Source organism: Ascaphus truei, chromosome 2 (assembly GCF_040206685.1).
Source record: "Ascaphus truei isolate aAscTru1 chromosome 2, aAscTru1.hap1, whole genome shotgun sequence".
NCBI lineage: Eukaryota > Metazoa > Chordata > Amphibia > Anura > Ascaphidae > Ascaphus > Ascaphus truei.
The window spans coordinates 354820085-354837270 of NC_134484.1; the positions used below are offsets into that span (position 1 = coordinate 354820085).

Below are 17186 nucleotides of genomic sequence, written 5' to 3' on the forward strand. Positions count from 1 at the left end.
AAAATTAGTACAAAAGAAAAATGTTTGTAGTGATACACCAATATTTGTGACAGGCTTTTGTACACAAGAAAATAAGATAAGAGGGATCCTTAATAGACATTGGGACATCCTTAAAATGGACCCTATTTTAAAGGAAACTCTGTCCTGTAGGCCCAAATTGGCCTTTAGGAAAGCCAAGAATATCAAGAACCAATTGGCACCTAGTGCTCTTAAAAAAGGCTAATAATAATAATAAAAGTGTATCTATAAGTGGCAATTTTCTTGTCAAATCCATTGGCAACTACACATGTGGCAGCTGTGTGGTTTGCAAACATATGAGCAAAGATAAGGTGATCCATGACAGCAAAAATGGGAATGATTATGTTGTGAATCAATTTGTTAATTGTCTAACTACCTTTGGTATATGTTATCAATTGCTCGTGTCCATTACTATACGTTGGGAAAACTACCAGACCCCTTAAAGTGCGTATTTGTGAGCACATAAATGGGATTAAAAATGCGCGACTGAACCTAGAAAAGGGCAAAACAATCCACAATTTAGCTCAGCACTTTCTGACATACCATAAAGGGGAAGTTGATACCTTAAGTTTTAGGGGAATTGAAGTAATATCCATTGATCCTAGGAGGGGGATAGGGACAATTTCCTACTCCAAAGGGAACAATATTGGATCTACACTTTGGGGAGTAAATCACCTGGAGGGTAAATGAGCAGATAGAGTTGGCCCCCTTTCTGAAGTAATGTCTGGTTCCCACTGTTCTTAGGGTGCCAATACGATATGTGTTTTTTAAAGGGTTTTTCCTATATCTCCATTAATATCCCAAAAAGGCCTGCGAGGTTCACTCTGAACTTTTGGTGTCAATATTGCAAGCTGCGATGTTTTATTTGTTTATTCATTACATTGTTAATATTCATCTCTTGCTCTTTTGAAATTTTATTAATTCCTTTTATATTATTTTTAATTAATATGGACGAGGTTTTGGCATGTGATACATTGGGTCCTGCGCGCTAAGCTCTGACCCAACTGTAATCCTAGTAGGTTGCGATGTTTTAATAAATAATTATATTCACTTTATAACATCTCTTGCTAGGGCATCTATTCATCATTAGTAATTTGTCAATGACGTATTAACTTTTATTGTGTGTTTTTTGTTTACGTTTTTGTGTAATTTTATGAGTCCATGGGTGCATATGTATATACAGGCATACCCCGCATTAACATACGCAATGGGACCGGAGCATGTATGTAAAGCGAAAATGTACTTAAAGTGAAGCACTACCTTTTCCCCACTTATCGATGCATGTACTGTACTGCAATCGTCATATACGTGCATAACTGATGTAAATAACACATTTGTAACATGCTCTATAGTCTCCTCGCTTGCGCACAGCTTCAGTACAGGTAGGGAGCCGGTATTGCTGTTCAGGACGTGCTGACAGGCGCATGCGTGAGCTGCCGTTTGCCTATTGGGCGACATGTACTTACTCGCGAGTGTACTTAAAGTGAGTGTCCTTAAAGCGGGGTATGCCTGTATACCCCTTGGGACTACTTTTACATGTCCATATGTTTCTTTTAATAACAATATTAACTATAGTATGGGGTTCTTTGTATCCCCATCTACCTCTAGAGGTCCTGCGAGTTTCACTCTGATCCCTAGGGGATATTATGACAAGCTGCGATGGTTCACTTGTTTATTTACTATATTAATCAATATCAATCTCTTGTCTTTTATATTATAATAATTTTAAATAATATGGATACGATAAAGGGATTGATACATTGGGTCCTGTGAGCCACAGCTCTGACCCAATTGTATTCTTAGCAAGCTGCGATGTTTTAGCAAATAATTATTTTTAATCTATAACATTTCTAGCTAGGTTATGTATTTAATTCATTAAGCAATTATCAAATTTCATTATTATTATATGTTTTTATGTTAGGTGATTGGTTTCGTTTTTGTAATTTGTATTCAGTGTATACTATGTATGTAAAATTGTTCCTGATTGGAGGGTTGAATTGCTGTAATCAGACAAGGTTTCTCATTGGTGGATGCAACAACCATTTGAGGTATTTAAATGCCTCTATGAGAGTTTATGACCACCCCCTGATGAAGTGTCATTTCACACGAAACGCGCTGGTGATGTCATCACGCAGCGACGCACGTCCGTGACGACGGTCTGATTGTGTTGCTGCCTGAGCCCAGCCATACTACGAGGAGTTTACACGGGAGAGTTATAGTGCCGAAGGTCTGTTTTTTTTTTTTTCCATCTAGCATTCCCAGCCCCTTCTCCCTTCTTGTTACAACTAGGATTTGTGTGATTTTGGGCGTTTACACCCTTTTACGCCACGAGGCTTGGGCTCTATTGTATTATTTATTAGTGTCATTTCAGACAGCTTTGATTTGTATGTTCCTGGTACTGTATATGTGTGTTTTTATGATGAATTATCCATTTATGATATAAAATATATGTATTAATTTCGGCTTTTCTTGGTTTCATTTCATGGGCTATTAATTTTGTTCTATTATTAGTTGCGTCCTTTATTTCGACAGCTGATGTCACTTTGAATGGTTCCTAATCGGTTTTTGTTTTCTACACGAAGTCTTGTTGACAGGACTCCCCTGTGTGTCTGGGAAGGTGCAAATTGCAATACGCACTCAAAATCTATCTGGATTGATGACTGCATCATAAGTGCTAATTGGGTACATCCAGCTTTATCGGAACTTTAATAATCAGAAAGCAATTGATTTTGTGAAACGAAGTGAAACTTTCCAACTCTAAATGGAAAAAACTTATCAAATTGCTTAGAGTGGACTATGTGTTGCACTGAGACAGCTCTTGAGCATGCAGAATGATATATATATTCTTATGCCAATGATAATTAAAGGAAAATAAGCACGAAGAAATATAGTGATCCAATAAAGTGTATTCAATTAGTTTGTAATATCCAACTGTTCTGCACAATATATAGTTTTCTGAAATGGGTATTAATGTTTCAGACTTTGGATAAGCCAGTTGGTAGAACTAATGTTCCATTTAGCAAGAACTCCAAATGACAGAGCAGCTTTGAGTCTTGCACCCCCCCTGGAGTGAAAATATTTTACTGTAAGCCACATTGTTTCTGCCAGTAAGCTGTTTTCACTTATTCAAATTAAAGCAAACAACAGATGAATGGGGGGAAAAGCGTGATTGTACTGACACATTCCCTGCAGAGCAACTATAATAATCTTTTCCTCACCCCCAACATGGGTTGATCGAAATTCAAAGCCCAAAAGTAAGCATCTGGCATAAAGTAACATATAAAAATGCAAGTCTTAGTATCTACTGTTCCCCTGAATAACCAACATAAAATACATCCACGTGATCTCTCTTGTGAGCTTGCAAGCTCACAGTTGCTCACGGCAATGCTGGCCCCTGTTTAATCTGTTTCATGAGCCCCGCTAGTAATTTAAAGGGGGTCAGATCCATTAAACAACAAAACTGGGTATGAGCCAAATAATTATAAAGCAGTCAGTGACATTAAATACTGTTTCCGTGAGGTAGAAAATCAGCAGAGCACGCTTACCCCCCGCCCCCCTCATCCTGCATAAATAAAACAATAGGACCTATGTACTAAACGTCGCAAGCAACTTGTATGCGAACGTCCAATTACATTTCAACTTGGTTTTTTTTAATGTTCATTTTGGGTGCAAGAAAGCTGCAGCTGAATGGAGCCTGACCGCAGCCCGGTCTGGGCTTCCCCGCGCCCAAATGCTCAATACACTAATATCCCGTAAGCATTAACGCAGCGGGGGTCCCTGCTTCTGAATGGAACTCCCACTGTGTTAATCCTACCGGGCCGCACCAGAGGGAAGCGGTCCCTCTCTCTATGTCCTCGCACAGCTCTTGAAAATGACATTTTTATATGTAATACAGTAGGACTGAAGCAGGGGATCTCCGGAGCTGAACCGCATTCATTTCAGGTCCGGGGACTCCCTGCTTCCCAAGCCCCCGCCCCTTCTTATTTACTGTATCCCTTACACCCTCAAAAAAAAGAACAAGAATCTCATGTTTAAAATATATATTCATATTTTCACAGTAATCTTGAAATGTTGAGGATCTGTACTAAATCTTATTCCTATTAAAGAGACTGATAAACCAACCAATTTTGTACTGAAGTCCAATCATACCCTTTACCAAAATCTCATCCGTTTGGACAGGATGAATGCATACTGCTGCTCTCCACGTCATTTCTTAATATACTGTATATGGAGGCACTACCAGTATTGACATTTCCCAAATACGTTTTTGAAGTACTTCGTTAGGTAAAGCAATTGTTTTTTGTTTGTTTTTAAATGATGCTACTTTATTTTGTGCCGCCACCCGTATATGCGAAACATAGTTTGTTTCTAGTTGTAACAGTATATACGCAATGGGTGGTCCTTCAAAACAACATGGTCCAAGGGACGTTCAGTAGAATGAACAGGTTCTATGACTACCTACATACCGAATGTCCTTTATGATGGTGGTAATATCACTGTGGCAGAAATCCATTGCAATGCATCACTGATCTTTCTTGCATCTGTTTTACCTCACTCGGCACATCTGTTGCAGGCTTTAATGCGTTAACATTCCTGCAGGCAAAATAGTGCTGGCAACATTTCTATCCCTTCGATTTCAGATAAATAGCCCATGTATAATGAGTGTGTCCCTGTTTGCTTAAGTTATTTACTTTGCACTTTAAAGAGGCAACACAAGCGGGCTGCTGTTTTTTTCTTCTCCATTAGGATTGATAAAAATGTTTAAAAAAATAAGAAAAAAAGTTGGAAAGTAGTATTGCTGCTTGAAGCAGGGGGTCTCCGGACCTGAACCCCATTAATTTCTGGGGACACGTGGCTAGCAGGGTTCATGTAATGGCGGAGTTTCAAAGCTCCCACACCCCGCGTGCCAACTTTGCTGAGATACCGGCACCCCCTTTCAGAGGTGTGTGCGTCTTTAAAAGCAGAGGGTCCCCTGAGCTGAAATTAATGGGGTTCAGCTTCAGGAACCCCCTGCTTCAAGCAGCAATACTACTTTCCAACTTTTTTCTTTTTGTTTTGTTTTTTATAATAAAAAAATGTATAATTCTACATTCTTACCTAAGCTGCCAATTGTTTGGTGCGCCTGTTGTTATAAATCTGTCAAAATCCTGATTGTGTGGCTAACATAATGGCTGCTTCAGTCAGTGTAACTCAGCAGCCACAATGTATCTTTATATTACTAAGGTAACATTATCTATTGTTACAGTTTGCAGCTCAAACTGCTGGGAATATTTGCAACAAATTATCTCAATCAGGAAAGTGTTACAAAGACCTTGCACTGCTGGGGAGGTGGCTAAACCCTGCTACAGAAAGTAAAGGATGCTTTAAAGCAGGGCAGCGCAATCTTTTTTTCCTTGTGCCCCCCTGCCGTCTGTCCCCCTCTCCTCGCCCCCACCCCCGCTTACCTTCTGGCGTCATGACGTCACGTTGCCACGGCAACGCAAGGTCACATGACCCAGCAGCGTCATGTGCCGCCGCGTTGCCATGGCGACGCGTGACCACGAGCGTATGAAACAAGGTAAGTAGAAGTTAACAGAGGCCTTGCAGCTCCCCCGGCATTAATTTAAATGTATTCGGGAAGCGTGCGGGGGCTCTGTAAACCTTGCACCCCCCGCAGCGAGTTGCGAGCCCCCCACCTTGCGCATCGCTGCTTTAAGGCATTTTGCAAAGATGGCAAAGAAAACATTTGCCTTTTTTTTTTAAATATACAATTAAAGCAGGGGGTCTCGAGCTTAACCCCTTTAATTGTAGCTCCGGTGACCCCCTACTTCCAGAGATACTCGCCTCCGAATTAGATGCCGGTAGCTGTTCCAGCTTACTGTAGCTAGCTGGGCTTTCAAGTTGGAAGCTCCCGCGTCACAGGGACCAATAGGAAGCCGCACCGATGACGTCATGTCTTCCTATTGGTCAGCAGGCCTGGAAATATCTGAACAGCAGCCATATTGTGAACCCTGATAGCCAAGGAGAGCGGCTACCGGCACGTACTTCACAGGTAAGTATCTCCAGAAAGCAGGGGTCCATAGAGCTGAAACGGAGCTCAGCTTCAGAGATCCCCTGCTCCAAAGATCCCCTGCTTCAGAGATCCCCTGCTTCAGAGATCCCCTGCTTCAGAGATCCCCTGCTTCAATCCTATATTAAAATAAGGATTTGCAAAAAAAATTAGCCGCCTCTTTAAAAATCATTACAAATGGCATTGAGCTGAAATAAAAATAAAAAGTCACTATTCTGTAATACTACGGAACTGATTTATATTTTTAAAAAATCGCATGTTTTGCTGCTTTCAACCCGACGTTAAAAAAAACAAATAAATAAATAATCGGTCCACCTCAATTGCTTCTTTAACTTCTTTCATTACAAACTTTAGTTTAAGTTTGCCCTATTACCATGTCTTATTATCATGTCAATTATCATTATAATTTCTGCTGTGCTGTAATATAGCATTTTCTTGTTGTGCATAGCAGATAGTGATTTTCATTTTCCTGAAAATTGCATCTTTTCTTCACAATACTGGTTTGCTGGGAATTCAGTGTGTATCCGTATGCGTGATGTTTACATGTTAGACATGTACTTAAGTGCTGCATGCAGTGGCAGATTTACCACTAGGCCCGTTAGGCCCAGGCCGGCAACATTTTGTTGCGGCAAAAATGTCCACCCCTATATATACCTTTGCCGCGCTCTCGGGCCTGATGGGAGATCACTTATAATGCCGCCCTCCTTCTGATCATCACACGGCTGCTTGTTGCAGTGTCAAATGCCATTGCGTTACCGTGGCAACGCGACGCCGTGCGACATCACGTTGGGGAAGGCCGCGGCGTCACTTGACACTGCGGTTCAGACGGAGGAGGGGGGGGCAGCAAGTAGGCGGCCACAACAGCTATGTGCCTAGGGGCGCCGCTGACTGCATGGTAATCAATGGAAATCTGTCGCATGTGTAGGGTATTAAAGAAATCAGAGCAGTCAACAATTGGTGGAAAAACATTAATACACTGAAAGTAATAATTGCATTTTAGTATTATTCTTGACATAGAACATGGTGATACTTTATAGATCCTTTGTAACATTATTATTGAATCCTGTAGAAAATGTTATGATGTGCTAGTTCAGTGGGTTTAGGGTACCAGTGCCTATACATTTCATAATATTGGATATTAAATACAGCAGGGATTTTTAACGCGAAAATATTTTTTTCAATATTTTAATTTCAGACATGTCCATACCAGTGTTTTCTTAGCATTATTTTAGATTTATTATCACAACAATGTTTTACACACATTTTTCCAATATAGTGGTCCAAGTGGTGTATAAAAAAAAAATATATATATATATATATATATATATATATATATATATATATATATATATATATATTTATCAGACTTTAAAATATTCTGAATTTAACTGTAGAGAAAAAGATATATTCTGACCAAATTTTAGAAATGCTTCAAAAGTAGAAAGGCAGAAAGGATTCTTCGAGTAAATCAAAATTCATTTCAATATAAAGTGGAACCGTAAGATTGTCAAAAAAGAAAAGTACTGCTATTCTGAGGTTGTAAATAGAAATGTGCAATTATCTTCCAAAGCATTTTGTGTAATTTTGGCACAAAACGTCACCAAATTCGCAAATTGTTGCCACTTTATCCGAGATGTGTGTGATAATCGCAGACTAGGGGAGTCATGTTGCCTAAATTTAGGGTCATACAAAATTACAATTTTTTTGTTTTATTGAACTTCAGATTTTTGTTAAACTTTTAGCGGGGGGGAAAAAGCAAATTTCGCATTAACGACGGTTGACAACATTTTTGCAACGTGATTTAGTTGTAGCTTAATAATTGTAGCTTAAAAAGTATCAGCACTGTCACCAGCACTCTTCAATTACTGACATTTAATCCAGAGTTCAGCAATTTTTTGAGCTTTTCTCTCCAAGCTGCTTTTCGTCTCCTTAATTCTTTGAATCTTATTTCTCTTTCCCAATAATGTTCAGATTAGTCAAAAAGAAGCTCACTGAAAAACCAAGAGATTATAGAAACCACTTCCTATCAGAGAAGAAAAATAACAAATGTCTCATGCTTATTGTATCTCTTCCAGCCATGGAATTCCACGAGATTCTGCACTCCATCGGGGCTAAGGAAGGCTTAAAGGAACGGAAAATGCTTAAAGCTGTGGAGAGCTTCACCTGGAACATAACTATATTAAAGGTAGATTTTAGCCAGTGTTTCAACATTAGCCGTTTTCTTGCTGCTTCCAACTGTGTTCCTGCACATTTCATCATAGTCTTACCATATGGTCTCGAGCAGTTCATCATCAGATAGATTACGGCTGTGTTCTATTTCCTTCTGGCGTTTTTCATCCCTGTTGAATTAAGACTCTATAATGAAAAAAAGTGCCGGCCGCCTCTTAAGATGTGCAACTTCATTCCTGTTTGCAGGGAAAAAAAAGTGCATTCTTTGACTATTTGCATTTTATTATTCACTTATTTTTATACAAGAACGGTTCTTTGTGGTAGAATCAAAAGAGCAAAGTATAATACAGGTGGATACAGATACAGAACATGAGCAATAAGCATGAAAGTAAATAAATGGAGACACGATTCCATGTTTGAAATGGCTGTACGTGTGTATATATATATATATATATATATATATATATATATATATATATATATAAATATATACTGCCTAACAGATATACTACTGTAAGTCAACTTTGTATTAATACTGCATTGTCATTGGTGTCTTGGAGTTATTTTGGCTTTGTCTGGTTTTGGCTTTGTTTTTATTAATTATCATTTGGCCGATATCCCTTTTTTTATTTTTTATTTTTTTACTTTTCAATTTCCATATCCTCTTTTCTTTTCATGACATTTTTAAATTCTTTATTTCTGTCCATTTTCCACTTCAGGTCTAGTGCATGTAATAGTGTGGTTCTCTAAGAAGTCCAGACTATACCACTTTCTAGCGCTGCACCCCATTTATAAATCTATTTCATGCAATGGCTCACAACACCAGATTTCATGCTTGGTGAATCACTTGCAAACTCGGACAAGGTCACAGTTTCTTTCAGGGCTAAAAAAGGGCACATTTCACCGTGGCAAAAGTCTTGCACATCTACAGTATAGTAAAAAAATAAATAAATCCAAAGTTATTTAGATGTAACCCTTTAAACACGTCACTGGCATTAGGTCACTTTGATCCTTGCAGGGATTGTCCCTTCAAAATGATACCATTTGTATTAATACGAGTATAAAAAATACTGGTACCCATTTATAAAAAGAAGAAAGAAAACCAAGAATAGTCGTTTGAGTCGTTCTCATATCATTGCAGCAGACACTGTAAAAGCATTTAGCTGAAAATAGTAGCAAGTTTCCCAATGTGTGACTTGGACAGCGGATTGATGTGGTGCACAATGAACGGTGAGGAGGTCTGCATACGCTGCTCCTCAGTTCTCGCAGCTCTGTGTTGTAGTATCAAGTAGGGAGACATCATTTTATAAGTTGGTCACAGAGAGCTGCCCCCTCCTTTGATGTAACTTCCTTCCTTGTTCTTGAAACCAGGACTTTTGGTCAGGAACGAAGATCTCACCTGAAAGATGTGAACGAGTGAGAGAACAGAATCTTTACATTTGTTGGTGTAATAAAATGTATTCCATTCTTTAGCGTACTAATCTAATACAGTTTGGGCCCGCAAAGTCTCCCAACAAATTTAGTTGGTGTATTAATAAATGAGGTCTTAAAGGCCCAGATCCACAAATTGTTAACAAGCCAGCTAAGATCTCACAAATATGCTTTAGCTCTACGTTGCTCTAGTGTAAATTTCAGTACCACACTTTGCGAAATATTGTTGAAGTAATATAAAATGGAATAAACAGTTTGCCGTTTTTAGTTTTTATTTACAATGATAAAATGTTTCACAAATTGCTGATTTGTATTATTGTACTTTGCGTTGTCGTAGCTTTTCCACTCCAAATTCCCATGACGGGTAATATCATGTATAATAATGATAACAATAATAATACGTTTATTTTGTGGAGTACATCAGGAACGTTCTGTATGGAAAATCTCCTGCATCTGTTATACTCTGCAAGATGTACAGTATAAACATTGCAGCTGCATTTGCTTCATCGGCTACTGTAATATAGAAACAAAACGAAGACATATTGTATCCGTAGATGAATATGTATGCGGAGTTCCCGGAGCAGGTTACATCTGAATCATTGGTACCTAGAGCTGAGATTGCCAGGCTTCTTTAAATAAACATGCACATTTCCTTTGGAATAACTATACACATGTCTATGTAATCATTATTTATAGAAAGAGGAGACATGTACAGTAGTGTTTACTTTGTTTTGGGATAAGGAAACAGGGACAGTAGTGTTTATCTAACACAAGGACTCTCTTCAGAGTCCCTTACAAGTGATGTATGGTTTAATCACGGTCTTGTTCTTTAATATGCTAGCACATACTAGAGAAGTTGGTGTGAAAAGTATTAGTGGTTCATATCTTAGGTCCTTTGCCTCTCTCCCTTTGCTATTTTAAATCTGCTGTGGACTGTGGGGCCGTCTTCCCCATTAGGCAACAGAGAGAAGATGACAGCAGATTAAATAAAGGTCTAAGTGATGTAAGGAACTGCAGAGAATAATTCTCATTGCAGGAACTAGCACCCTGCAACAGAAAGGAGGGAATCCGCCCCCCTAAAAGAAAGTTGGTCTTTCATTATAAACGATTTAAGGAAGTAGTATACACTAATTCAAATAATTAACCATTAAAATATTTATCATGCATCCCGCGCCCTGGGTTACAGTGCCAATATATAGATGTAAACAAGATATATTCTAGATTTGTTACATTCAAATATATAGATAGATACTTCACCCTAACCAGGTTTGAAGAAGACTCCACATTGCAGTAATGATGATCAAAAAATATATATTAAGACATCCATGCATATCCAACGTTTCGGTTCAATGTATGGGACCTTCCTCAGGGTTAACCGAAACATTGCATGTTTATGGATATATTAATAAACCTTTTTTGATCATCATTACTGCAGTATTCTTCTTCAACCGTGGCTTAGGTTGCTTTGCCGAGAGAGGTGTGTGTATGCGTGTGCGCATGTGCGCGCGCGCAGTGGCGAGAAAAAGTTTGTGAACCCAATAGGATTTTCACATATTTCAAACCTAAATTGTTATTAGATCTTTATTTAAGCGCTAATATTGGAAACGATAGCCTGGTCAAAGAAATTACACAAAAACATGATACTTTTTCAACATTTATTTATCCACAAATGATTCAACATTCAATATCTATGTGTGAAAAAGCTTGTGAACCTTTAGATTCAGGACCTGGTGGCGCCCCCTTGAGCAGCAATGATTTCAACTAAGTGTTTCCTGTAACTGCTGGTCAGTCTCTCACATTGGTTTTGAGAAATGTTGGCCCATTCCTAGTTACAGAGCTGCTTCAACTCAGTGACATTTGAGAACTTCCTTGCATAGACGGCTCGCTTTAGGTCCTGCCACAACATTTCAATGTTGTGTGTTTCAATGTTATGTACAAGTGGTTTCGCAAAAGAAACGGGTTCTATGCAAGTTTTTCCTGGTGAACTGGATTGGTTGATAGTAATTTACAGACAGAAAGGTAAATGTTTGAAGTTCTTGCAAATGTTTTTGCTGGTCGAACACGATGTAATTACCTTTAAAAAAAAAAAAAGTTGTGTGTGCTGTGCACGCGCATAGTAAGTGAAACTTCTTTGACTTTTGTCACAGAAATTGTATTTGTGTTGGTGATGTTTTAATTAAAAATCAAAATACAATTTCATTGACAAAACGCAAATAAATTTGACTTATAATGCGCATGCTCGGCACACATCCCCTGTATTAGCTATTTGCACTAAGTGTGAATTCCTTGTGTGTATGTGTGTCAGTCAGTGTGTGTATGTGTATCAGTGTGTGTGTGTGTATGTATGTATGTATGTCAGTCAGTCAGTCAGTGTGTGTATGTATGTCAGTGTGTGTGTGTGTATGTGTATGTGTATGTGTGGGGGGGGTGGTGTGTGTGTGGGGGGTGTGTGTGTGTGTGTGTGGGGGGGGGTGGTGTGTGTGTGGGGGTGTGGGGGTGTGTGGGGGGGTGTGTGTGTGTGGGGGGGTGGTGTGTGTGGGGGGGGGTGGTGGTGTGTGTGGGGGGGGGGTGTGGGGGGGTGGTGTGGGGGGGTGGTGTGTGTGGGGGGAGGGGGATGCAAGTGGGGGGGTGGGGGGGGTGTGTGGGGGTGGTGGTGTGTGGGGGGGTGGTGTGTGGGGGTGTGTGTGTGGGGGGGGTGGGGGTGTGTGTATGGGGGGGGCGGTGTGAGTGTGTGGGGGGGTGGTGTGTGTGTGTGGGGGGGGGCTGGGGGGTGTGTGTGTGGGGGGTGGGTGGTGTGTGTGTGGGGGGGGAGAGGGGGGTGGTGTGTGTGTGGGGTGGGGGTGGTGTGTGTGTGTGGGGGGGGTGGTGTGTGTGGGGGGGAGGTGGTGTGTGTGGGGGGGGGTGGTGTGTGTGTGGGGGGGTGTGTGTGTGTAGGGGGGGGTGGTGTGTGTGTAGGGGGGGGTGGTGTGTGTGGGGGGGGTGGTGTGTGTGTGGGGGGGGGGGGTGGTGTGTGTGTGTGGGGGCGGGGGTGGGGGTATGTGTGTGTGTGGTGTGTGTGTGTGTGTGGTGGGGGTGTGTGTGTGTGTGGTGGTGTGTGTGTGTGGGGGCGGGGGTGTGTGTGTGTGGTGGGGGTGTGTGGTGGGGGTGTGTGTGTGTGGTGGTGTGTGTGTATGGGGGGGTGTCTGGGGGGGGGTCAGTCAGTGTGTGTGGAGGTCTGGGGGGGTCAGTCAGTGTGTGTGGGGGTCTGGGGGGGTCAGTCAGTGTGTGTGGGGGTCTGGGGGGGTCAGTCAGTGTGTGTGGGGGTCTGGGGGGGTCAGTCAGTGTGTGTGGGGGTCTGGGAGGGGTCAGTCAGTGTGGGTGGGGGGTTCAGTCAGTGTGTGTGGGGGTCTGAGGGGGTCAGTCAGTGTGTGTGGGGGTCTGGGGGGTTCAGTCAGTGTGTGTGGGGGTCTGGGGGGGTCAGTCAGTGTGTGTGGGGGTCTGGGGGGGTCAGTCAGTGTGTGTGGGGGGTTCAGTCAGTGTGTGTGGGGGTCTGAGGGGGTCAGTCAATGTGTGTGGGGGTCTGGGGGGTTCAGTCAGTGTGTGTGGGGGTCTGGGGGGGTCAGTCAGTGTGTGTGGGGGTCTGGGGGGGTCAGTCAGTGTGTGGGGGTCTGGGGGGATTAGTCAGTGTGTGTGGGGGTCTGGGGGGGTCAGTCAGTGTGTGTGGGTGTCTGGGGGGGGTCAGTCAGTGTGTGTGGGGGTCTGGGGGGGTCAGTCAGTGTGTGTGTGGGGGTCTGGGGGGGTCAGTCAGTGTGTGGGGGGGTCCGGGGGGGTCAGTCAGTGTGTGGGGGGGTCCGGGGGGGTCAGTCAGTGTGTGGGGGGGTCCGGGGGGGGGGTCAGTCAGTATGTGGGGGGGTCCGTCAGTGTGTGGGGGGTCCGCGCGGGTTGCGCCCGGGTTTGCGCCGTGTGCCACCGCTTCCTGGGGGGCCCGCAAATGCCCGCGTCACTGGAGGGCTGAATGGCGCCGCTGCCAGCCGCTTCTGAGCCCTTCAGCGGCGCCATCACAACTGCGCATGCGCGGCATGGCAGCGGTCGTGGAAGTTAGGCGGGCCGTTAGGAGCGGCGGCGGCTATCGCCGCCGCATATGTCAGCAGCCGGGGGTGTGGGGAGGGGTGTGGGGGGGGGCTGTGGTGGCAATTAGGAGCGGCGACAGGGGACGTGTGAGCGGAGCGGCGTCCATTACGTGACGTCACTTCCGTTTCACGTTTCGCCCCCCATCTATCCAGTTTTGCTCTATCAGGGATAGGTGCCACGAAAGAAGTTTCACTTCAAAAATAATTTCAAGGTGTCAGGTTAATTTTTCCGGTTGCCATCCTGTTGCATATGATGTCAGGTGTGCAAATTGGGAATGCATACTCTGCACACAGATAGGCACCTCCCTTAAATCTAAGCGCAGCAACCTTATTTGGGAAGCTGGAAACCTGTCTGGTTACGGTGCTCCCAGCTCGGCATAGAAAATGTGTTCGAAATATGAGAATTATTTGGCTTTGAATTTGGATATAAAAATTGTGCAAAGAACATCAATCTTTTTTTTGACCGTCCAAAGCATGTAATTTTATTGCAATATATTTTGAGCTGTATGTACCACAACATTATTGGCAGTGGTTTCTTCCTGGCTATCCTCCATTCTTGTTCAGTCTTTTTCTGATAATTGAGTCATGAACACTCACAATCAGCCAAGACGAGAGTGGCCTGCAGGTCCTCGGATCTTACTCTAGGTTCTTTGTGACTTCCTGGATGATTTGCTGGTTTGTTCTTGCAGAGCTTTTGGTAGGACGAACGCTCCAGGGTAGGGTGACTGTGGTCTTGAACTTTCTCTATTTGTAGACTGTCTGATTGTGGATTGGGGGATTCCCAAATCCTTAGAAATGGTTTTGTAACCCTTTGTAGACTGATGAGCATTAATTGCTTTTCTGATTTCATCAGAGATTTATTCTTATCATGGCATGATGTGTTTCCACACACCTGTATGGTGAAGATCAAACACAACGTTTCTGATCTTTATATTTGGGCCCCCCCAAATTCACACCCCCCCCAAATTCACACCTGATGATCTACCCAATTAAACACCTGATTTCAATTCTCCACTTTAATTTAGCTGATAAAACCGGGTTTCTCTTACTTTTCCACATACCCTGACTCTTAATTACTCATTGTTTGTCTAATTCAGCGGTGCGCAAACTGGGGGGGAGGGGGGACACAAGATTATTTAATGGGGGGCGAAGGTTGCGTGGGGAGAAACCTGGGGGCGGGCAGAGCTGTGCACAGGCGGCCAAGCAGCTCAACTCTGTGCTGTCTGTCTGCCTTGCTGTGGGGGCGGGACCTTGCTGCGGGGGCAGGGCCTTCCCTGCACACAGACACACAGCCTCCTTCCTCCTCTTGTTTGTTGCCCGCCCGTTTTCAGCAGAACATGGGGACCGGAGCAGGCTTAGTTACTCCCTCCTTCCCACCCCCCAGGTGAAAGTGTGTGTGTGTGTGTTTTGTGTTTGTGTGTTGTGATTGAGTATGTGTGCTCTGTGTGTGTGTTGGTTGTGATTGATTGTGTGTGTTGTGATTGAGTTTGTGCTGTGTGTGTTGTCTGTGTATGTGTGTTGTGATTGAGTGTGTGTTGTGTCTGTGTGTTATGTTGATTGTGTGTGTGTTGTGATTGTGTGTGTTGTGTCTGTCTTGGTTGTGATTGAGTGTTTGTTGTGTGTGTTTGTGTGTGTGTTGTCTGTTGGTTGTCTGTGTGTGTGTTGTGATTGAGTGTGTGTGGGTGTTGTGATTGAGTGTTGTGTGTGTTGGTTGTGTGCATTGTGAGTGTGTGTGGGTATTATGATTGAATGCAGCGGTGCACAAACGGGGGGGGGGGGGGCGCCCCGGACGCAAGATTATTTAGGGGGGTGCGTGTGGCAAAACCTGGGTGCGCAGGTGAAAAAGCTGTGCGCGGGCAGCCAGAAGATGTGCGCGGGAGGGCAGCCGAAGATGTGTGCGGGCAACCGTACAGGATAGTGCAGGTGGCGGCCACGTGATTCGGAGGTATGAGGGAGGAGCACGCGCGAGCGCTGTGATGTGATGTCAAACGCCCCTCCTTCCGGTGTCTGCCCTGCAATAGCGCTGTGTTCCTGCTCTCCTCCGCTGGCAACCTGCTTCGCTGCGATCCTCTGCAAGTGAAAGGGTAGGCTGCCACTATATCAATCATACTATGAATGTACAGAAATAATGGGGGGAAAAAAAGTGAAAACACTTCCCCGCTCGTGCTTGCAAAATTATGCAGGACACCCTGTGCTCATGCTAGGAGAGCTGGTGATGTCACCACTCTAATTTTGCAAGCGCGAGCTGTTGAAATATGTAAGTATTTAGACATATTTGTATTTACATTGTATACCGTTTAATAAAGGTTTTTTTTTTTCATGTGATTTTGATTACACCAGGCAGGGGGGGCCCGAGAAATTTCATGGATAAAAAGGGGGGCTCGGCATAAAAAGTTTGCTCACCCCTGGTCTAATTCATACATCATTTTGTTTGAAAAGACATTGAATTGGTTAATATAAACCCTATTGGAAATTGAAGAAAAGACTGGTTTTGATTCAAGAAGGTTATCATACAAAGATACGCCCTTTCCTCTGTTGCTTGACTGCAAAAACTCTGACACCTACCCTCATTCTCTCCCGTCTCGACTACTGTAACCTCCTGCTGTCCGGCCTTCCTGCCTCTCACCTATCTCCCCTACAATCTATCCTATATGCTGCTGCCAGAATCGCCCTACTATTTCCGAAATTTGTCTCAGCATCTCCCCTCCTGAAATCCCTCTCCTGGCTTCAGATCAAATCCCGTATCACACTCTCAATTCTCCTACTCACTTTTAAAGCTTTACACTCTTCTGCCCCTCCTTACATCTCAGCCCTAATTTCTCGCTATGCACCATCCTGACTTGCGTTCTGCTCAAGGATTTCTTTTCTCTACCCCCTTTGTATCTAAAGCCCTCTCCTACCTTAAACCTTTCTCACTGACTGCCCCGCACCTCTGGAATGGCATTCCTCTCAATTTTCGACAAGCACTCTGTCCTGGAACAGGATTCATATTTCTGTTTACCCCCCTTTGCAGCTTCTGCCTGTCAGCTCCTTATTTCAGCTGCATGTATATTTGCTCTGAAAACACAGTGCCCGTGAAACTAGTACATTTGTTGCATTTGGGCTTTCCAGTTGGCAACACCCTTAATCCCCCTGGCTTAGTGGAGTTTCCCTTACTCCCCTGTCTGTATTCACAGATAGTCTCATCCTCAGACTATTCCTGTTTCCAGAAAGCCATATACTTCCTTTCCACCCAGGACACTGAGTGAGTACTGTACCTGTCTGCTAACACCCTTGGCAAGGCCTTTCTGTTTTTACCACAGTCTTACCCTGATATTAGCACTTCATATAGAGAAGCACTATCTACCCCACACTACAAGTACCTTTCATCCTATGACTTTCCTTCAATAAAGTTAAGAAAGACAAAAGGA

General features: G+C 43.2%; 1 protein-coding gene across 3 annotated transcripts in view; it reads left to right on the forward strand.

Annotated features, from left to right (window-relative positions):
- The window catches only part of PLCL2 (phospholipase C like 2), a 217978-nt gene that overhangs the window by 195323 nt on the left and 5469 nt on the right, over nucleotides 1-17186 (forward strand). For 2 of the 3 annotated variants that reach the window (XM_075586902.1, XM_075586903.1), the window contains exon 6: nucleotides 8143-8252. The exons of the other annotated variant lie outside the window; for it this stretch is intronic. In XM_075586902.1, the coding sequence (XP_075443017.1) occupies nucleotides 8143-8252 (110 nt within the window). The remainder of the gene's footprint in view (nucleotides 1-8142; nucleotides 8253-17186) is intronic. 3 annotated transcript variants of the gene reach the window in all.